Source organism: Gallus gallus, chromosome Z, assembly GCF_016699485.2.
Source record: "Gallus gallus isolate bGalGal1 chromosome Z, bGalGal1.mat.broiler.GRCg7b, whole genome shotgun sequence".
In the NCBI taxonomy this organism is placed as follows: Eukaryota; Metazoa; Chordata; class Aves; order Galliformes; family Phasianidae; genus Gallus; species Gallus gallus.
The window spans coordinates 42,228,539-42,251,465 of record NC_052572.1 but is presented as its reverse complement, the minus strand read 5'-3'; the positions used below and the strand labels follow the sequence as shown (position 1 = coordinate 42,251,465).

General features: G+C 39.4%; 1 protein-coding gene across 13 annotated transcripts in view; it reads right to left on the bottom strand.

Annotated features, from left to right (window-relative positions):
• AOPEP (aminopeptidase O (putative)) overlaps positions 1 to 22,927 on the bottom strand; it is a 175,018-nt gene that overhangs the window by 10,647 nt on the left and 141,444 nt on the right. For 11 of the 13 annotated variants that reach the window (XR_006932390.1, XR_006932393.1, XR_006932391.1 and 8 more), the window contains one exon: positions 8,365 to 8,481. Coding sequence is in view for 8 of the 13 variants with exons in the window: in XM_040656059.2 (XP_040511993.1) it covers positions 8,365 to 8,481 (117 nt within the window). In the remaining 5 variants the exon portion in view is untranslated. Of the gene's footprint in view, positions 1 to 8,364; positions 8,482 to 10,263; positions 10,503 to 22,927 lie in introns of all 13 variants that reach the window. The other 2 variants (XR_006932392.1, XR_006932394.1) reach the window with 1 other exon arrangement.

Below are 22,927 nucleotides of genomic sequence, written 5' to 3'. Positions count from 1 at the left end.
CTAATGCTGCTTTTCACTTCCCATGTTAGAAGAACTGCTGCTAAGAGGGAGAATGGCAGGTGGGACCCCATCCCATGCAAGCTGGAGGGAGAAGCAGCATAGCACTCAGAGGGTCAGGGAACAGCTTGGGTTGGTGAGGTCCAGGACCTCAGAGAAGAGGGAAGGAAGAGCTCGCCATGGCCTCAGGTCTAGCCTTGCTCTGTAGCCTCCACCAAGAAATGCCGGGGGGAAGAACCCTGTCAGCAAGGTGAGAGAGCCTTAGGCACGCATGTGTGCATGTCTCAGCTGACACTTCACCTGATGATCACGTGTACAACTGTCTCTGATGTACCAGCCTGTCCAAATTCCCTTTGACACCTCTGACAACCAAAATACCTACTGACAACAGTGGCTATAATACCTTTGGTATTACAGTAATTTTGTTTTTGCAACACTGGAAGGGTTGAAATATTGCCCATCACGCTGCCTCTTCTGGCTGTCTCCCAGCCAAGTCTTCCTACAGTTTTTACCCATATAGTGCTTGCAAATGTATTTCAACACAAGCTATTTATAAATGCAAATAAAAGCATGTTGGGCTTATAAAACCAAATGTTGTAGTGGGAAAAAGCACATAAACATACCCCACACATCTGAAGCAGAAATCTGTCTCCACAGAGTTTGATGTGGGGCACATCAACCTTCTGTTACCAGCTATTACTCCTGTTCAGCAAAAGGAAATGCTGCTGCAAGCATCACCACAACAGTAAGCTGCCCCTTGGCATGAGCCCCTTTCGTCTACTTCTACCTCCTCCCTGTCATAACTGGAGGCAAAAAAAGTGCCTTCCTTTTATCTTAGGTTTCCCACAGTGACAATGGTCCAAACTTCTGTCATTTCCAAGCAAGACGACTGTCACAGACAGGGTCTAGAACTGAATGTGAAGATGAGACACAAGTTCCAGGCAATGAACAATGTGGCTGCCTGGTTTCTCTGTGGCTTCAGTCACAGCCAGCCCATCAAACATGTGCTCACATCCTTCTAGTTTTGCATAGTTTAAAACTTCTGTTCCAATTTTCAAAACAATTAAACACAATGTTTTGACTCTAAAGACACAGAACTGACATATTGCTCATATACATCCCTTTCCCAATCCCCAGAAAAAACTCTTAAAAGAAATATGCATTGACTGTACAAGCTCAGAAGGAGCATACTCACTGCTGAAATCAGAGCACAGATATTACTCCATGTTTTGAATTTTTGACTCATCTTCTTTTCTCTTGATCCCTGCCCCGAACAACACAACTACTCTTGTTGCCCAGGGGAACATTTGCCCCACCTGGAACATAGCATGACAGGTCTCCAGGGCACTGCAGCCCCAAAGGTTTTTTAATGGCACTGAGCCAAAAAGAAGAACAGCAAAATTTTATTCACATAGTTGTAAGTCAGTGATTCAGCAGTGCGACCAGGTCTGTGAAGCTAAAATGATAATGTCAGAAGCAGCTAGGGTTAGCAATTTTGAACTGCCCTGTTTCTTGTGCTATTAAGACCTCACAAACTTATGATTTTATTCAATTAATTATATTCAAAAGCTGGGAATTGTTCCTGAACCCCTGCCCCAAGCACACCAGGCAAGAAAGGCCTAGCCCTAGATGAGCTGAAAGGAGGACTCACTCAGTGCCTTTTCTGCTGGCTAGCATGGACTGACCTTTCCTGACCAGCTCTCTTTTCACATTTAGTTTCACACTACACTCTACAGAGCACTCTTCTGTAAGGGAGCCTTCCAAAAATGCTCAGTAACAATGTGCAGAAGAGCTGAGCCATACAGTGTGAGAATGTGCTCAGCTTAATGCACTGACCACCAGATGGGAAGCAGCAAGACAAATACTACATCACTTCAGTTGTACTTCTGTGCCTGTCAGTATTTCACAGACTAAGAAAGATCAATGGAAATATGTTATTTTGTCCTAAACCCAACTCCTTAAGGATGCTGAGCACCTTATATGATCTGTATTAGCATGACTGGATTTCTGTCAGTGAAATAAGGTGCCACCACTTCATAGCCTTGGTCTCATAGGGAGATATCATGCACAATGAGACATCATGCACAAAAGTGAGAACTGCTTTACTGCTTTTTTTTTGTCACTCACATGACTTGCAATATTATGATCTTAACCCATTTTACTCAATCTTTTTTGCAAAAGCAGCCTCTCTCCTTTTCCTCTACCCCAAATATACCACATTATGATTATGAGTACAGGGAAAGCATTATGTAAGTGAAGAATATTGCAGCCAATTTGTTGAGACAAGAAAAACTAACAAAGAGACTTTCCATATGCTGTGCAAGCAAGACATTTTATAAGAAAGTGATGCCTGCAGTAGGAAAGAAAGAAAAGCTAACTCAATGGTGAGAATTCTGGGGAAATACACCATAAATCTTTCTGCTCAATCCACAGGCCATTTTTCTATCACTTGGTTTTAGATAATTCATCAACAAGTAAAACACACTTGCAAAAATACTGCCAGTTTGTAGATAGGACTGGAAGACTGACACACATCCACCATCTTTCTCTTATTGTTTTGATGACTTTTTTCCTATCATCTTTGTTACTGTTCTGCAAGCCACTTAAACGGCCTGTAGTCTAGTGTACATATTACAGGCCTCTCCCTGATCAAGTGAAGATGTTAGAACACAAGTAAGAGAAATAACCAAAGTTTTTTTCTGGACATGCTCCTAGGCAGCCTGCTTTAAATGTCCCCTGCTTGAACAGGGGGACTGGACCAGTTACCTCCAGGGATCTCTTTCCTCCTTAGCCATCCTGTCATTCTCTGGTTGTTAGCACTGGGTCCTGCACTTTGGCCACAACAACCTCAGGCAACACTAAAGAGGTTGGGGTAGAGCGGCTGGAAGACTGTGTAGAGGAAACGGATCGGAGGGTATTGGTTGACACTCAGCTGAACACGATCCATTAGTGTGTCCAGGTGGCCAAGAAGGCCAAAGGCATCCTGGCTTGTATCACAGAATCATAGAATCGCTAAGGTTGGAAAAGACTCACAGGATCATCCAGTCCAACCATTCACCCATCACCAACTGTTCTCGCAAAACCATGTCCCTCAACACAACATCCAAATGCTCTTTGAACACCACCAGGCTAGGTGATTCCACCACCTCTCTGGGCAGCCCATTCCACTGTCTGACCACCCTTTCAGAGAAGTAGTATTTCCTAACATACAGCCAGAACCTTCCCTGGCGCAGCTTGAAGCCATTCCCTCTAGTCCTATCACTAGTCACCCGAGAGAAGAGGCTGACCCCCAGCTCACTACAACCTCCCTTCAGGTAGTTATAGAGAGCAATAAGGTCTCCCCTGAGCCTCCTCTTCTCCAGACTGAACAATTCGAGCTCTCTCAGACACTCCTCATAAGGCCTGTGCTCCAGACCTCTCACCAGCTTTGTTGCCCTCCTCCTGACACGCTCCAGGGCCTCAATGTCTGTCTTACAGTGAGGGGCCCAAAACTGGACACAGCACTCGAGGTGTGGCCTCACCAGTGCTGAGTACAGGGGGACAATCACTTCCCTGTTCCTGCTGACCACACTATTTCTGATACAAGCCAGGATGCCATTGACCTTGGGCACCTGGGCACACTGCTGGATCATGTTCAGTCTAGCGTCAATCAACACCCCCAGATCCATTTCCTCTACACAGTCTTCCAGCCACTCTGCCCAAGCCTGTAGCGTTGCCTGGGGTTGTTGTGGTCAAAGTGCAGGACCCGGCCTTTGGTCTTGTTGAATCCCATCCCATTGGCTTCAGCCCAGCTATCCAGCCAATCCAGATCCCTCTGCAGGGCCTCGCTACCCTCAGGCAGATCAACACTTCCAGCCAGCTTGGTGTCATCTGCAAACTTACTGAGGGTGCACTTAATGCCCTCATCCAGGTCATCAATAAAGATATTAAACAGGACAGGCACCAGCACCGACCCCTGGGGAACACCACTTGCGACCAGTCGCCAGCTGGATTTAACTCCATTCACCACCACTCCCTGAGCCTGGCCCTCTAGCCAGTTCCTTACCCTGCCAAGAGTGTATCTGTCCAAGCCACAGACTGCCAGATTTTGCAGAATACTGTGGGAGACAGTATCAGAAACAGTGTTGCCAGCAGGAGCAGTGCAGTAATTGCCCCTCTGTACTGAGCACTGGTGAGGCCGCACCTCAAGTGCTGTGTTCAGTTCTGGGCCCCTCACTGCAAGAAAGACATCAAGGCCCTGGAGCATGTCCAGAGAAGGGCAATGAAGCTAGTGAGGGGTATGGAGCACAGGCCTTACGAGTAGTGGCTGAAGGAGCTGGGATTGTTTAATCTGGAGAACAGGAGGCTCAGGGGGAGACCTTATTGTTCTCTGTAACTACCTGAAGGGAGGCTGTAGTGAGCAGACGGTAGGCTTCTCCCATGTGGCTAGCAATAGGACTAGAGGGAATGGCCTCAAGCTGTGCCAGGGGAGATTCAGGTTGGATGTTAGGAAATACTTCTCTGACAGAGTGGTCAGGAGCTGGAATAGGCTGCCCAGAGAGGTGGTGGAGTCACCAACCCTGGAGGTGCTCAAGAAACATTTAGATGTTGTACTGTGGGGCATGGTTTAGTGGGAAATACTGAGAAAATATTGGTAATAGGTGGACAGTTGTACTGGATGATCTTGTAGGTCTTTTCCATCCTTGGTGAGTCTATGATTCTATGATTCCAAGACTTCAACAGAAAACGGACAACGAAATCATGATTTGTTATAGAAATTGACTGAAAAAATGGGAAGGACCTACAAATTTTGCAACTGCGCAAATGCCCTATGAGCCTCTTGTACCATCCAAGACTGGAGGCAATCCAGTGTGAAGTAAGGTTAAACCACAGGTACCTCAATCCTGGTTCTGGAGGCTCAAAGCTTGCTACCACAGAAAGATCTGCTCTTGACTGTGAATCAGAAGTATGCTACCTAACCTCTGCTGGTTTTTGTTTGTTTTGTTTGTTTATTTGCTTTTAACTGAAGTATTTAGATGTGTCTTTGTCAGGAAGGAGAGTCTACTGGTACAAGGAGGGAGAGTCCTCCTCCTCTTCTCTGAAGCTGTAAATCGGTTGTGAAACCTCATGTGAAAGAAGACAGTTGAGTTGTCGAGGAAAATCCAGGGAGTTATCTGAAGTATCCTGGGTGTTCCTTGAAAAGACATCAACAGTTAATTTCCAGGCAAGGATTAATTCATGTCACTCCTTTCCTAATTGGTACAAAGGAATCAGAGAAAGTTGGATAACCTGCTCCACACTCTCTTCTGCTCTCTGAAGCAAGATGTGGCATGTAAATTGGTAAGACTGGACATACATGTGATAACAAGCAGTGAGGAGCACCAAGTAGTGCTGACAGTAATCTTCATGGGACGAGACCAAACCTACACATCACCACGTGCAAAAGCAGACACAGGCATATGCACACATTTTTACAAGTGTGTTGAACTGTAAAGTTCAAATAAGGGCACTTCAGAAATACAGATACAAAAGCTTTAGGAAACTGGAACCAAGATGTTCCATGCAGTAGTTATGTAAGACAAAAAGACACTCCCCAGAAATTAGTTTTCTTGCATCAGTGGTGAAATTCCAGGATGGAACATAGTGAGCTACACAGCACTCTGGATGAGAGAGCTGTAAAATAACTCCTAGGCAAAACAAGCCCAATGCACTTGTATCCTGCTTCTCACCAGTCATGCTCAATGTAGCCTTTTCCCAGCACTTTCTCAGTGCAGTGTTGCAGTGTCCATGTGTTACAGGGGTGAAGCACAGAACACTCCTCTCCTTTTATAACGGGCAGAGGGAAAGGCTCATTTCATCCCAACAGTGAAAACCACACAGCAACTGCTCCCTCTACTTCTCCCAACACACTTATTCAACATGGTGAGATCATTCAAACCCTTGATTTCTTTTTCTCATTAGTGCTAACAAGCTCGAAACATTCTCACTATAATGAGAGGAAACAGTACTACGTATAAATATTTTTCTTTATATCCACTCTGATGCTGTGCAAGAAGATCTTTTAGCTAACTGCAGTACATACATGAATAGCCTTCCAACTTCTAAGGGTGCAGACAATATTTTACATACAATTTTTAAGATGAAACTTTGTTTAAAATACAAAATAACTTACTTCTTTACATGCAACTCTCACATATTACTGGCCACATCATTGCTAATTCCTATTAGAAAATTAATGTGAACATAAACAATACTTGTCAAAAATAATAAAACTGGTTCCTATGTCTTAACTTCTTTTTGCTGGATAGGACACCATAACTTACAACTTTACTTACAAAAAGCCCTGCATAAAACCTCTGACACAGAGGAGTTCTGCTTTCTCTACTGGCCTGCCAACATTTTTTTAATGTCTGTATCTACTTCTGATGTCCAGGTACTAACAACATTTGAATTTCAGGATCTGTGATAGGATCTGTGATCTGTGATTCTGTGATCATCATAACTAAAAAGTGTCTTCACAAACCAAATTTAGACAAGAAAAGCTAGTTATAAGCTTGGAATGCAGTTCTTTGCCTTTGGGTCATTAGGATCATTAAAGGAAAAATCTCCGAGCGAGAGGCATGAACAGTCCTTCCCTCGGGTACGTAAGGGTGTGTAAGCTAACATTTCCCTCAAAGGATTGTAGCTGTCTGTGATCTGATGACTGGTAAAATGCTAATGGTAACATTATCTCAGTTGTACCTCTGAAGATCTGCTAAGCCTTTGGCTTCACCTTGTAAAATGAAATGAAAATTAAACTCTTTTCACCAAGGTTGAATTTATATATATTTTTTTAATAGAAGAAAAAAAATCTGAGAGAGACCTTCTGTACTTTTATTTGACGTTGCAAAGAAGAGAGCAAGCATGAAAGTAGAGAGAAAGGAAATACTTGAGAAGCTCGAGCTTGAGGCCTGGTGCTAAGAATTCACTGGCAGGAAGCAACAGCACTGCAGCTATTGCTTTGATCTACCTCCCCATTTATTTCTCTTCCCATTGTAGAACGCCTAACATTTCAGTGATATTCAGATGAGATTAAAATATGTTATAATACCTATAAATAGAAACATTGCTTGAAGTAGTAATTAAAAACAAGTCTGGCATTTGGAAACTTGTATCAATAAAAAAAGTTACAGTAAACAGTTGAAATGTTGCCTTTTTGTCTGAGAAAAAGCAAGATCACTGTTTAATCAATCCGAACACTCTTGTCAGGATTTAAGTGTTGCTAAGTATCTGGTCAGCAGTTTCAGTATAAGAGTAACAAGAAGGATTTTGCTCTCTCCTTCAATTTTAATTATTGCCATAAAATTCCAATTATAGCAGGGTAAGTTATGCATGCTAACCCTCCACAGACTTCACAGTAGTTTTCAATTAACAAGAGTTGAAAGCCATGTAATTTACCAAGTTCCCTCATTACATATTAGTTTGATTACATGCTCTTTCATAACTAATCTTTTTAAAAAAGGTACACACACACACATATAAATCTAAACATTCTTTACACATCCTTTATTTCCATGACTGATTTCATCTTCTTATCTCCCCTCCTGAAAACTTGATACAAACAGGCACTAATTGCAAGGGAGTTTTCAGCAGCAAGTTTTGTTGCGTTAATTTTCACAGTTCTCCCAACTTGAGACACACACAGGACTCTACAAAGTGGCCAGAACTGCATGTGGTAAGAAGGATGTACAGGTTTGCTCCCAACCCTCCCCAAGACATTAAGTTCTTTGGAACAGAGATACTAGCCTGGTGCATGTCTGTCATGAGGAAGGCACATTTACACTATTACATAAAATCGTATTATCCTCAGTGACTGTTAACACTTTACATGCAGCTGCACAGAACTGATTCACCCTTAAAAAACTCTGGAAAGCACACTTTTCAAAATCACAAGTGAGACTTGGGAGTGTCCAGATAGGAACAAAACGGGCCAGCCATGTGGAAGCTCAACTTTAGACTGCAACAGATGCAACTGCACCTGGAGACCACACAAAAGGCTAAGATGAGCTGAGCTCTAATACGTACTCACCATAAAAGTGTGAAATGTAGCACATGAGTGCACATGCTGCCTGAAGTATATGTACAGTAGTATATGACATCTATGTTGTATTTTCTCCTACTACTATGGCGTGCAAGCACATCTGGACCTACTCATGACACACACACAAAAGCACTGGACAATAAAGGCATCTGGAGATGCAACAGGAATTCAACACATGCAATTTTACACTTAGACAAGGAATACACAACTTGAATGAGCCTGGCTCTTAGTGGATCACCGTTACTCCCAGTTAACATTGCAACAATGCAATGAATAATTTTGTAAGAGCTTTTTTTTTAATGACTTACCTCAGCATCCTGGTCATGGAGCTGGTATGTCTTCTCTAAGTGCTGCAGTGTTCTAGGACACAATGTCTTCTCTTCCAGGAGATACTCCAGAAGTAAGACCAGCTGGTCTGGGAGCAGCTAAAGCAAAAACAAATGCTGCGTGTGAACAGAGCCCTACTTACTGAGCAATTAAACAGACAAACCAAAGAGAACAAGACTGCAATAACCTCTGCACTTCCAGCATGCATTAAATATGGAAAGCAGCTACAGCTGATTTCTGAAAAAACTCAGGTTTTATGTGTCTGTATTCTGAAAGGCTGTGTATGGGGCACAAGTAAGACACATTTTCCACAGTTTTTACTTCTACATAGTTAGATCAGATCTAAACCATGTTTATCTAACTGAGACATAATCATAGCTTATTAAACCAAGATTGTTATGGAATATGTATGCTAAGTAATTGCATTTTGTTTGGGCTTGGAAGGAGTAAAATAAGAGAATAATTTATAGTGCATCATTTCAGGAATCAACCAGATATATGCATGTATAATTGTTGAGTGGCACCTTTAGCTGCTACATGAGCAATTGCTTAGTGAACATGACATAGATGACTGACCCATAAAACAATGCTAAAATATCACATTTTGAGACACATTCTAGCGCGGAGTCAGGAGTTATCCGCCACCACATGGAAAAGATGGCATGAATGTTATGTCCATAGTATACACAATATATATGTACGTGTGTGTATATACAGTAGTTGCCTGACTTGTTTTCTACTTGAATCTAATACAGCTAAAGAACAAAAAACACTAGTTGTCTGATGTAGCAAGTGCTTAAGTGCTCTGTTTAAAAGGCTTACTGGATGAACAAATAAATAATTCAAACAGAGCTCAGAAAGAAATTACACCAGCTGCCAAGAAGCATTTATCGAAAATTCAGGGTTCAGGATGATCCACCAAAAGTATCTTATATGCCCCAAAGATTTTCCACCATTCATCCAATTTTAGTGGGCACTAAAATTCTAAGGGGAAGGCAGAAAGTACTGAAACCTTTGCACAGAGAAAGAAATCAACTTCTAATATCCTCCAGACAGACTAATGAACAAAAAATTTGTTATTTTAACTCTGCTTCCAATTTTAGGACATTTGGAGATGCTCTGCTCCCACCTCATTGTATCTAAATTATCATAATTAGCAACCAAGCCACATGACATTTTCTTTCCTCTTAGTCTGACATAATTTAGCATTTGTACCTAACCAGAATAAGGCAGAAAGGAAGGCTCTAGGATTTAAAAGATTAGTTTCCATTCCATTTATTTGATTATTTAAGCTGTATTCTTAGGGACTGAAAAAATTCTACATCTTACTGGCTCTTACTGGAACATTTTCTAAGTGATAATCATGCCTGCTAACAAAATGGAATTGATAAAAACCATCAGCTGCTTACAAATACTGAGTATTTCAATCTTTGAACAACCCCCTAAAGTGCCAAGTTGAATGTTCACTGTATGGTCCAAGAGCAGCTGCCTGGGAAGGATGGGGAGGTACTTTAAAAAACAAAACTGAGAAAGCTTCTGGGAAGTGGCTCTGCTTGGAGACTGGATTCATTCTGAACACTAATAAAATCTGAAATGTTGCAGAACACCACACATGGAAAAGTAAGTTCTTATTTAGAAAGCTTTGCCTGCTAAGACAATGGTGCACAATACTTAATTTTAGAAACTGTAGAATAGCTGTTTGAATACATGTATACATATATGTGTGCTAGAGGAGGTACAGAATAACCATTATCTATTCTCAATATATAATTGCTTTACAGATTCACCCACAGACAGCTATTGTCTAAGATAACGCTACAGAATGTAAATGAAGCCAACAAAAGCAAAGCAGCAAAGCAACAGCCATGTCCTTAATTTACCTCTGTCTACTGCTGCATTATGGGTGATGAATTTTCAGAATTACTCCTACTCCTCCTGAATGTGAGACTGCAGAGCAAAAACTCCTGAGACTACAGCTTCAGTCGTTTTTTCACCCTCTAGGTGTCCAAGGCAAAACTTCACACACCAGTCTGCAGCCCACGGTTTAACGAAAGTCCAAGGTAAGAGCAAGCAAACACGGAGAGAGTGGGTGCGGGCACTGGCAGAAGTGCTGTCAGACCTGTAAATGAACCGGCACTAGTGGGCGCAGCTCTCGCATTTTGTTCTCTCATTTACTTCCAACAAAAAATAAAAGGAGGAACACGTTTTCTTTCATTTTCCTTTTTCCTTTTTAATAAAAAAAGTCTATGTAAGATAAAAACTATCCTAAGGAAAGAGGCAGAAAGCTCAGCTGAAGTTTCAGGGCGCAGACTACTACAGAATTACAAAATACCCTCGGGTTTACAATTCTTCTTTTTCTCAAATAAATCAACATGAGTAACTTTGTCTCCAAAGCAACTTTTCAAAGGCTGTAGATAACTTCACAAAACTAGACGTGAAGTTTTGCCCCACTATTTTTCACTTTCCTCACTACCGGCCTTATGTGTCCCATCCGCCCGTTACTTCTCATCTTTCGCACTTTGAAAATTGTTTGGGGTGCACACTGCAGATTTTCCATTTGTTTGTCTTACATACGTACCCCTTAATACAAAAAGGTCCTTGCTGTTAAGCATTACTGCAGTGTAGGTCCTAGAGAAAACAAGTCAATTTGTTTTGGATACTGTGAAGCCATTTTCATTTATGACATTATGGCAAATGCATCTTGAATATCTAACATACATAAAAATTATACAAAGATACAGCAAAATACGACAGTATAAATTTCACTGTGTGAAATGTCTCTCCACGATGAAAAAAAATTCCAAAAACAGCCGCAACACACCAGACACAAAATTTCCATCCCTGTTCTTCGTTTTTCCTTTAAAAGACTAAAAAAAGCACTCTAAACTGCATGAGAATGCTCAGTTCAAATGCTCAAATGTATGTGATTGTTAAAGTAGATCCACCAAGAAATGAGGCAAATATCAAGAAACAGCATCCACGGTGACTACAAATGCTACACCATCTGTTTGTATTGCAAAACAGATAGCCCTGGCCACAACCTGAGGCTGCCGCAAGGAAATCACATTGCTTTCCCAGGGTTTCCCCACCCCCAACTGTGAGTACTGACACTACAAAGAAGGAATAAATTAATGTCTTGGGATCAAGCACACCAGAGGTTTTCTGTCATGTCACATATAATTAACCATCATCCCCACTACAAAGCTGTATCCCAACACTGCATGCTTTACCTTGTCCTTAAGCCTCTCCTGCAAGTACTCAGTCTTTTGAAAGGGTTTCACTTTGTCTTTCCACTGAACAGCTGTCTGACCCTGACTTCCCTGGAGTTATCTGATGTAGTGGTTTTAAAGTTTGAATATTGAGGCTCTTGCCTCTGGGAAAACAAACAAACAAGCAAACAAACAAAAAAACATAGAAAAACAACACCAAAATGGTATGGAGTATCAAAACAGCAAGACGGAAGAATCAATGTAAACGTTACCAAACTGGAACTGTAACTCAGACTGACATTCAAGCAGTATGCTGCTTGGGACTAGAATTCAATGCAAACCAAACATCCAGGAATTAAGAAATAGCATACTTAGTACACCCATATGAATAAAATACAAGATACTTAAACCGTTATTTTTGTTAAAAGAGTAGCTCAAGGCAGTTTTGAAATAGTTCCTACAAAAAATATTGGAACAAAAATGTGAGTTTGCTGAAACCTTCATCCCTAACCTGCAAAAAGGAAACAGTCTTGCCTCTGCAAAGGCATGATATTGCGACCACAGAGGTCATCAAACTCCAGTCCCAGAAGACCACCCACACAAAGGAATGTATTTATCAATTCTACATTAACAAATGCAATAAATGCCAGATTCAACCCTTATACTAGAAAAACGACACTGAAACATTTGACTACTGACCTTTCACAGCCATAAAATGTGACACAGATATATCTACTTGAGCATCCACAGGACCAGCGCTCACACAGCACCCCTAAATCAGGACACAAATCACTGAAGTAGTACAGCTGGTATGCTGAATATTCCATTTGCTCCAGTCTGTACTTGAATGAAGTCATTGAAAGCCTCCTCCGAAGGGAAATGTGCCTGCGACTAATGCAGCAACTGACTGACAGTGGCGTGATTTCTATTATTACTCCATTATCACACTGGGATCTGTGCCTAAATGAGCATACTTCCTCCCTGATGCCATTTCCTTTTATCCTGACTCTAGTCTAAAAGCAGATCAATGGGAGTAATATATATGATGTCACTTCAATTTACAGCTACTGCCTTCCTCTCTCACAGGCACAGATAGATCAATTCTTCCCAAAAATGGTTAAGAAATGCATGGGGAGACTCTTCTCCCAGAAAAGCGTTCTCAGCTATATTTGTCTGTGTATCCACAGCAAGGAACTGTTTACTGACCAAAAACAGGAGGGAATGTAAATAAATAATTAAAAAAAAAAAAAGTCACTACTGCACACTGGAAAATGCTGGCACACATAAGGCCCAAAACAGAATTAATGCATTTGACCTTTGAAAATTTTACAGGAAAGTTTCAAGTCTCCAGGAAACAACAGATTTCTACAGCATTTCTCTGGGAGAAGGTAGCGCCATCAAAATTTGAGATGTCTTTTCATTTACATTTTTACAAGACCTTCCGAGGTCAAACTGAACTCCTTCCCACCCCTCTCTTAAGAGAGAAAGAGAGAAACCCCACCCCAGCATTCAATAGTGAATAGCTCCCTTCAGACAGAATTTCCTAATTAACTGCAGATAAGAAAGCACTGCTACTGGTTCAGCAGACAGGATTTATAGAGCCAGGCCATCTCTTCACCCATATTCTGAGCCAATCAAAGGAATCCCCAGACGAATCTTGCTTTATAAACTTTCCATACAGACAATTTGCCTTGAGGGCTGCTTTCTCTGGGCTGCAATTGAACAAAAAGACACGGTAAAAGAAATCTCCCTTCTCTCAAAACAACCAGAAAATTAGGATCTTGAAAATTCAAGATAACACCATTTACTCAGCAACATCTTTAGGTAGACTTTGTCGCTGTTTATTTCAAAGTTCTTGAGACAACATTTTCATCCGCATGGTGACCATCTTCTACGTGAAAGCAAGGCTTTACCCTTCCCTTCTCTCCCTCCAACTCCTGGGGCTAAAATGTACTCGTATCAAGTAACATGAATTTAATGAAAACATCCACACTCAACAGCTGTTAACTAGCAAAGTGTGATACGCTGTACTTAAGTGATTCTGAGAGAACTGGACTGCGGTTGAAAACACAAGGAAAAAAAAAAAAAGGTAATCTGCAGCCAACAAAAAAATGCTTTGAACTGGTTGGCAAAATAAAATCCATCCATACCAGAGGCTAACAAAATTTCAGGAGTGAATAGTGAAGCAAACCGTATTATTTAACTTTATTTAGGCAAGTTTGTTTACAACTTTCCCCTTGCTGAAAAATCAGTTCCCCTTTGAATGCTTACAAAAGGTAAGTAGATTTCACTATATTTAAAAACAAGACAAATATCTGTAATACATTGTATTCTATCACAGAACTGTAATTCTCTGAAATGTATTCCCACTATGTGGAAGTTAGCGCTGTCTCTGCTTATGGAGCTCTTACTGTGCTTGGCAAATGACATATGTTCTAGAAACAATAAGACTAAACATGAATTTTAGCGAGGTTTTATAGGACAAATAGAAAGTCCTATGAAGTTTGTTTTAAAAATGCTTATTACGGGACACTTAAGAGGCTTGGTATCACTTGCTTCATACTAGTGGGACATAAAAATGATATTGAGAATAACTTCTTTAATAAATAACAGGGCTTACACTGAGTTCCCAGTTACTTTTCCCTTTGTTCCATGAAAATTAATGATTTATTTTTAGAAGAAGATCATCTATGTCACAAATCATTCTAAGGATGCTACCTGCTCAAATATACAGCTTTGATGCATTCTGGCTACATACTGTTGAAGCCCTGCTGGATAAGGGACACAAATCCCAAAGGACAGCACACAAAAGAACAGCACATAAGAATACAAGTCAGTTGACTTGATCTCCATTGACTTTTAATATTCCCTTCCAAGCCAAGGACAAAAATATCAGTAATCAGAGGGCAATGGTGAATACATGTAAGAAAGTAAGTAAGTAATACACAAGTAAGACAATACAAACAGTGTTATCCCATATGACACAGCTATCCCATATAACACAGCCTTCTGGAGGACACAAAAAAAAGTTGTGTAAGTGTTCAACTTTAATTACGGTTTCATCTGATAGATCAACACCAACGCATTCACAAAACATCTGAACTTGGGAAACTTATTCTAAATAATCTGTTTAGCATTTGTGAAAGAGACGTTGATGTAAAACCACCTTACCAGTGTGGCTGTGCCACTGAAACATTTTCTCAAAAATCTGTCCTAAATTAACATTCATTTATCACGTAACATTTGCATAACCAGTGCTGTGCTTCTCTAAGTGTTACGAACACTCAATTTGAAAAGGTTGTTGGGACCTCTTATGTGCTTAAACTTCTACATATTCACACGGTTTTTCTGTCCTGTGAGATTTAAAATGAGATTTTGACACAGTGCACGTACAGACCTCACCATGCAATTCCCACCAAACTGTTCCATACTTATATATCAAACTTAACAATGAAGAATATTTATGAAAGAGCATTAAATCAATAGCAGACAGGGAAAATGTGGGTATATAAGAATGCAAGGATTTCACTTCACCAGTATTTTAAGCTGACTTTCAACACAGGAATCACCACCTTTAAACTGTTTCACGTTCTGTGCCTGATATTCTGGTTACTTGCTACCAGCAATGTTTTAAAAGGCTACCACTCCATGAACAATTTATTTTTCTTAAGCTAGGGTAAAGAATATTTTCCCATAATTTACTTAAGAAAGAGAGCTCATTTATTTCAAAATACAACATCTGCAATCTAATATAAACAAACTGAAATGTCAAAAATGGTTAAGTCTTTATGATCTAACATACTGCTGAGCCAGCAAAATGAAAACCAGGTGGCTTCTGCTGCAGGTCCAGTCAAGTTACACAGAATTTTTCCTCAAACCAAGTACACTCAAATAAATGTTCCATCATAACTTTACTCTTGAGTATAATAATTTCCTTTTAAGCCTAATAGGCTATACATTGTCTATTCTAATGCATGCTATCATCTCTGCTGCTCACTGCCTTCAGCACATTCTGCTCCTGGCTTTACTATTCAGAGAAATAACCTGGAAAGAGAAAAGGACATACCTGCTTCCTTCTGTAACCTTTCATCAGTCTGACTGCTCCTGAAGAAAACTGTACCAGTGCCACTTAACACATGACTGTAGAACATGATACTGCTCCACCAGGAGGGCTGTCTGAGGTTCATCATAAAGCACTAATAATGTCACAACCCTTCCTGGAGAAAAGGTTGAAAACACAGATGGAAAACTGCACTTTCCACTGCTTGACACTTTATTCTTGGAATTCCTAAGAGTTAACACTTCCCCCCGAATTTTACAACAACAGGTGATGAGTGGCTTCAGGCTTATGTATGTAATTCATCTTTTAACATCTATTAATCAACTGCATTTCCAGATCTCAGCAAGCAGGATTTTCGTCTGACCTGAAAACTGGTTCTGATGCATTTTGCGTCCAGTATACCCTATGCATCCTGCTAATGGTTTATCCAACACATCATACTCCTTTGATTCTCAGTGCTTGTTTTTATTTTTGTTGTTTTTTCTTTTATTAGCTATTAGTATAATCAACTAGATTGGACTCAAGCTTCAGAAACACACACACTGAAGACCTTACAACTGATGTAATTGGGGCAGGTGTTATCTAATTCTAAGCCTATGCAGGTGACCCTGGGGACTTTGAAGAGCTGTACGAAGAGCATGAAGTAATCAGTCTGCTTTGACCAGAGATGGAGAGACTGACTCACTACCACAGTCCTCTTGAATTCTTTTTTAACCAATGCCTCACAATGGCCATGACAAAATCTCCATTTGTCTGGGAGAATTTGTTCATCACATCTGAAAGCAATCATGTTCTGTAATCATCACTTCTCAGACAAGTTGCCTCAACATCTCAAAAATAAGCCTTTGGCACTTCAGAAGATAACTGGTTGTGGACACTGCACCGGCACCACAGGTTACCACTTGGCCACCACACTGGTTTCCCAGCCTTTACATCATTTCCCTTGAATTCCCTCACACAGCCTCTGCAGCCTGTGCCCGCTATCCCAAGGAGGCTACCACATCTCAAGGCCAACCAAGGATGATGAGAAGCAGCCTGCATTCCAAACTCTACAAACAAGATGTGCTGACTTCTTGAAGAGGGGGGGGAGTGGGGACTGAACTTCTAATGAGTTGATCTAGAACTGCACTGTGAACTACATGCGGGTCACCACCACTTCCCACTCCAGACACATATCAAGTTTTTCTGTTTCACCTGCTATAGTACAAATGCATATCAGCATGCACCATCAGCTTCATATCAAATAAAGTAAAAAATAGTCCTTTCCCCCTTCCAAAAAACCCTTCTGAAGCAGAATACCCCACTGCACACGGCCCTCTCCAGAGGGAGAGGATGAGACAACAAACAACATAATTACAGAAGTTAGTTCACTGCTTAGTATACTTGTGGAAGCTACTCAGATCATACGGCAATGAATGTGGTATGCAAAAAACATATCCCATCACTTTTTATTCCTGATTTGAAAAACATGGATGAGATTTTATTTAAAACTGTTGTGAAAGACAATTGTCATTGAGAAAAAAAAGCCCTTTAAAAGATCTGTGGATGAGTGTTAAAACATTAAGTGGACGAGTGTTGCACAATATATTTATTATGTCCAGTGCTATTTAGAAAGATGCTATAGTTATTAGCAAGGATCCAGTTGCCAGATTTTCTGCTCCAAAATCCTATATAGGAGCATTAAAACTAACTCTAAAAATAAATTCTAGTCAAAACTTGCTGGACACAAACTTTTCCAAATTGCATTCTGACTTCTGTAGTTTTAGTTTGAAGAAGTGCAAGAATTTAAACAGCTTGAGACAAGATTTGCACGCCATTAGTGTAATCAGGAGCTGGATTTCTTTCTTTTTTTCTTTCTTTTTTTAAAGGAACATTAAAAAAACAACAACAACAAAAAAAAAAACCACTCTGATAATTAGCTGAAATACTAATATTTTTAGAAGTAACTACCAGATAAGATGTGATATGAATAAAGTATCATCTCCTGTTTCTCAGATGAGACTTTCTGCAATGCCAAGGGCATTACATGAATTATTAAAAGCGAGCAGAAGTTAATTCTATCACATGTACTGATCAGTACTTCCACATATAGATACAACATTAATAATTACTTTTATATCCAGATAATGGATTTATTTCTTGACTCATAACTGTGTCTGTGTGGGAAAAACTCTATTCAATTTAACAGAATTACTTCAAAGCACAAGCCTCTCTTAAGAGCTCTCTTGAAAAAAAAAAAAACTTTCTTACAATTATAGGAATGTGTGCTACTTTTATACAATGCAAGTGATGGACAATGCAAGTACTTCAAAAAGGAAAAAGGTATTTTAGAATATATTAAGCAACTACAAAGTTGATGAGGAGGAATGTAAGAAATACGGATGTTTAAGACAACAGATCCTTTACCAATTCACTCTCACAGCTGGGGTAAAATTTGAGGCCAAAAATACATTAATTTCCTTATAAAAGAAGAATACATATAATTTATTACACTTACTTGTAATACAGATACATGCCTTTAAGCATACAAACATATTCTCACACAGTAACTCAGTGGAAAGTTCTAACATCTCTCCAAATTCCTCAATTTAATGACAAGTTCCATTAAAAATAACACATATATATATTTATATTCTGTCTGTAAGGCCGATTCAATTAGCTTCTTGAAAGCCCTTAATTTCATAAACCTCCTCCATTAGGCTTGCGTGTCATGTTCCAACGTACCTGGAATCATTTCACATTTAACATATCTACATAAAATCCAAGTGCTTGCAGCTATTGCTGGATGCAGGCGCATAGGCAAGTCTTTTGGTTGAAATGGCAGAGTTGGCATTCTCTGATATTTTCTATTAATCTTTTACTGTAACTTTCATAGTTTTTTTGTTTTGTTTTGTTTTTAAACTATTGGTGTTTTACAATTGACTGGGGAAGAAGAGGGTAAAAGAGCTGTTGCAGAAAAAAGGGCCAAGAAGCCATACTCTGAAGCTTATTTTTATTCCATAAACATGTAGAAAAACTACTCAATTTACTGCCATTTATTTCCACACTATTTTTCATGCAGGAAAATGACCCAGCAGGTGTAAAGCACAGGCTGTCCTGAATTCCATACTTCTGGACTCCCTTCCAGACAGCTTATGCCCCATGCAGCTCAGATATTTCAGATGGACCTGGACAATCTGCTACAGGCAGCCTGGTCCTTGACAAGCAGGTATCAAGTCACTGCAACTGCTGTGGGGGAACCCAACCTCAGCAAAAGCAGCATTCAGTTATTTGTACATCGGTAAGGCTATTTAACTTCTCCCTCTTCAGAAAAGGAGAGAAGGGAAAAAACATTCATCTCAAGGATGAGCAATCCCAAGGAGGCTGACCTGTGGTCTCATTCCATATTCTTACTAGGAAGAAAGCTCCTGCTAGCTCCAATGGAATATTTACTTATGTAAGGAGTGCAAGACTAGCTCTTAATCATTGAAATGATGTATGAATGTAAAAAGAGTCAAAATAATCAGATAGTGCCAGGGAGCAGTGGGTTGCCTGAGCAGTGGTTGAACAATATTTATTAACTAATGGGTGGATAACGACTAAGTTCAGTGCAGCGCTACAACAGTCATTCATAATCTTATCTACTAGCAAAAATAGTTGATGGAACTAAAATGCTGTACACAGAGACAGGATGAAGTTGTTGGTTTAAACAATGCAATCCCATGTTTAAGTTATAAAACTGCCTGGTAACGTTCATTTAAAACTAATTTAAGTCATAAATGTATCTGAACACTGAAAAAAAAAAAAACCCAACAATTTATATTACAAACAAAATTCTTGCATAGTGTAGATCTCACTATTTAGCAAAGGCAAGTGTCCATTCCACTTTCCACCTAGTGAAATTAAGTCTCTTTTCAGATATGAATGTGGCAGCACATTCTCATGTTTTACTTATGGATATCCATTCTCAGGTGTTCATTACTTAGCTGTAAGAATTCCCCCTAGCAAGATTTGGCATTAAAGTTCGCAGACTCTAATATACTTAAAATAAGTTAATTTCACCATTTTTTTCCAAATAAAGTGTCCAGGACAAGTGGTTAAAGACAAGCGTCTATACACAAACCTCCACTTCTTAGAAATGAAAACAATTGACTGATTTACATGACTAGTCTAACTGCTTTTGCAAGTCTACAAAGTCAGGACTGTTATGGAAACAAACACATAGCTATGACTTCTTAAGGAGTACATATTTTCAGCTGGCAAATTTTACCCTTCATAGCTCTGTCTTAAATAACATTAAAAAAACATTCTCCAAAGAATAACACTTAGTTCTTTTCTTTTAAACTGGGCAATAGAGATTTAATATACCCCCATTTTTAAAAGAAAACCCCTGAACATCTCTTTCACAATCCCAGTGACATCAACACCTACCCCAACAAAACCTCAAGACTGCAGCAGTTTACACACAGCTCTGCTAACAATTGCATAATTAACTTTTCATGCATGAGTTCCTCCACTGAGATGAACATCAGCACACAAGTTGGTAGAAGTTTACAAGATCAGACCCTCTTAAATGTCCCTTCTGCAAGGACACTGACAGGATTTAACAAATAGCAGTCATGCTGGATGTTTTCTTACTCTTTTTTTTTCTTTAAAAAAAAACAACAAAAAAAAACCAACATGTTCAGAACATTAGGACTTCATATTAGATTACAGAGATATACAAAACAATTCATGTTAAATGTTGCTCACTATCTCTAGAATCTAATCAACTCAGTTTTATAAAATATTTTACCCAGAGCAGTCAGTTCTCTGTACTGAAATAAACACAATACATTTTTTGAAATATAATGCTCTTTATTACACTCTCCCCCCCCACCCTTTTTAAACACAGACATGTTAGCTACAACAATATGCTGAATTTTAAAGCCCTTTCTGCGAACTTCTGGTCCAGCCTGGGCAGCTGCAGTCCTCATTTTCAAATGAACTCATCCCCACGTCCAGGGAAACCAAAAGCACCCTAACATCCTGGGAAATGAAGGACATCATGATCACAACTATTACATTGTAACTGCTCAAGGAGAGCAGGTACAATACACTGAGATCTGCTTCCCTTCTCTTTTTGGCAATATCAGAGTAACTTCACCGCTGACCCTTAGGAGGGTGAAATCCCACCCACAGTCAGCTCAGCTATGAATCAGTGTATCCATCGTCACCTTGCCGATTATCTTTGTCTAAATTCCCAAGAAGCCAAAGATCCATTCTGAAGAAGGAAAAACACCTGAAGCTTAGTCTTTGATTTCACCATTTAAAAATGTTAACCTTGAATAGAAATAGGAAGATGATTATCTGGGTATTAGATTTATTATTATTATTATTTGTAAATTGCTCCTAAAAATGTTTCCTGTATTTCAGGATGGAATAGATACTAACCACACTGCAAACTCCCAGCCTGGCACTGGCAGGTAAAACAGACTCAGATAAGTATTACTGTTTAAATATTATGGCTAAACCCTCCAAAAGACACCAATATTCTCACATAAATGCAGTTGAAACAAGTGATTCATAATAAATCTAAAATTCTTAACTGCTAATAATTACAAGTGGGCAATACAGGGAAGAAGGTGATATGAAAAGAAGTTTGCTGGTATTAAAAACAAGTGCTGTAACCAGCAATAGCTAAATTACTCCAAGAATTTTGAAGGCACGAGGAAAAATAAATGTAGCGTTCCTGTGGAAAAGCTTACAGGCAAGATTATACTTACTGAAAATGCAATTTCAGTTCCAGTCAGTTGGCCACAGCAGAAAATCCTTTAACCTGATTACACCTTTACTGTGGTGCCTCTGTAACATTTGTCTTCTTTTCAGACTAAATACACAAGCTCATCTTCTCAATCTAAATCCAATCACAAACCAGTTTTAGACATGCTCCACCCTTGCAATTACACATTGTTCTTTGTGATCATATTCCACCTCTTTCTTTCCCTCCTCCTTTTCCATGCTGTATCCCTTTTTAGTCAATGCACTTCTGGGAACATTATCTCTCATCTCTAATAATCATATTAATTAGAAATTTTAACTTTGGCATTTTAACAACATGAAACTAGTTTTGACAAATCTTACAATTCCAGAGGCCGTAATAACATAAAAGTAAAGCCCTTTTTAATCCATCTCTGAAAGTACATGGATTTCTAAAATACAAAACCAGAAGAAGAAATGTTATCCCACCACCTTCCGTAACAAAATGAGAGCATCCATGAATGACAACACTATTAATTGCAGGTGCCAAGGCTCTGTCTGAAATGTAAGAAATGAACATATCCTTTGGCCTTAACCTCAGTAGATACACTGAGGTTTTCCAAGAATCTATTTCTTAATCTTCACAACAACTGCACCTTATTTTACATGCAATTTTAATGTAAATAAAAGTAATAAAAGGAAAAACATAAAAGTCTATTGAAACTGTACTTTCTGTTCATGAGGAATACTGTATAATTAGCATGCTTACAGTAAAATCTTAAGTGTGGGTCTGCATGGTTTCACAACACTAATCTCAGTTTACAGGGATTCTGCTTTAAGTAAACAAATAAGGCAATAGAATTCAACAAGGTTGGTATCACTAACATAGTCAGTGTACATAAGAAACCCTTCCATTAGGTATCGCCCTTCTGTATTAACCTTCGTGGTCAAAAATATTATGTTCAAATGTGTTTACAATGCTCATTTGTTTGGAGTGCATTTGCGTGAAGTGAAATAATATGATCTAGACCTTTTTTAGCCATGTTTTATGAGAAATAACAGAAATTGATTACAAAGACTTGTTGTGATATAATAGCAGGCACATTTTCTACAGAGTGGAGAGGACTGGTTTACTCTGGAAAATGCATTTTCCTCTTTTTCAGTCCCCATGGGATCCTTGGCTGTAGAACGTGATCTGAACTCGCCAGGACAGATTTGAAAAGTGAACTAGGAAGGAAAAAAAAACACCAAAAAACAAGAACAAACAAACAAAAAACCCCACTAAAACCAAACAGTCATGAGTGGCATTCTCAGTATTTGCACAGCTAAATTTATATCACCATAGTAATTACTGCTTATAGGTCTGAATCCTGAACATTACTGACTTATGCTTAACAACCCTGCAAATGACATTTTCTGCATACAGTTCTGAAGCCATATTAAGGGCCTGACAAAGAGTACAATGCCTCCTTCCATCTTTTTTTCTTCTTTAAATTGAGATTTCCAGTTCCACCAGTACTCTCACAAGTGCTCTGTGTATAGTGTACTGTGACCATG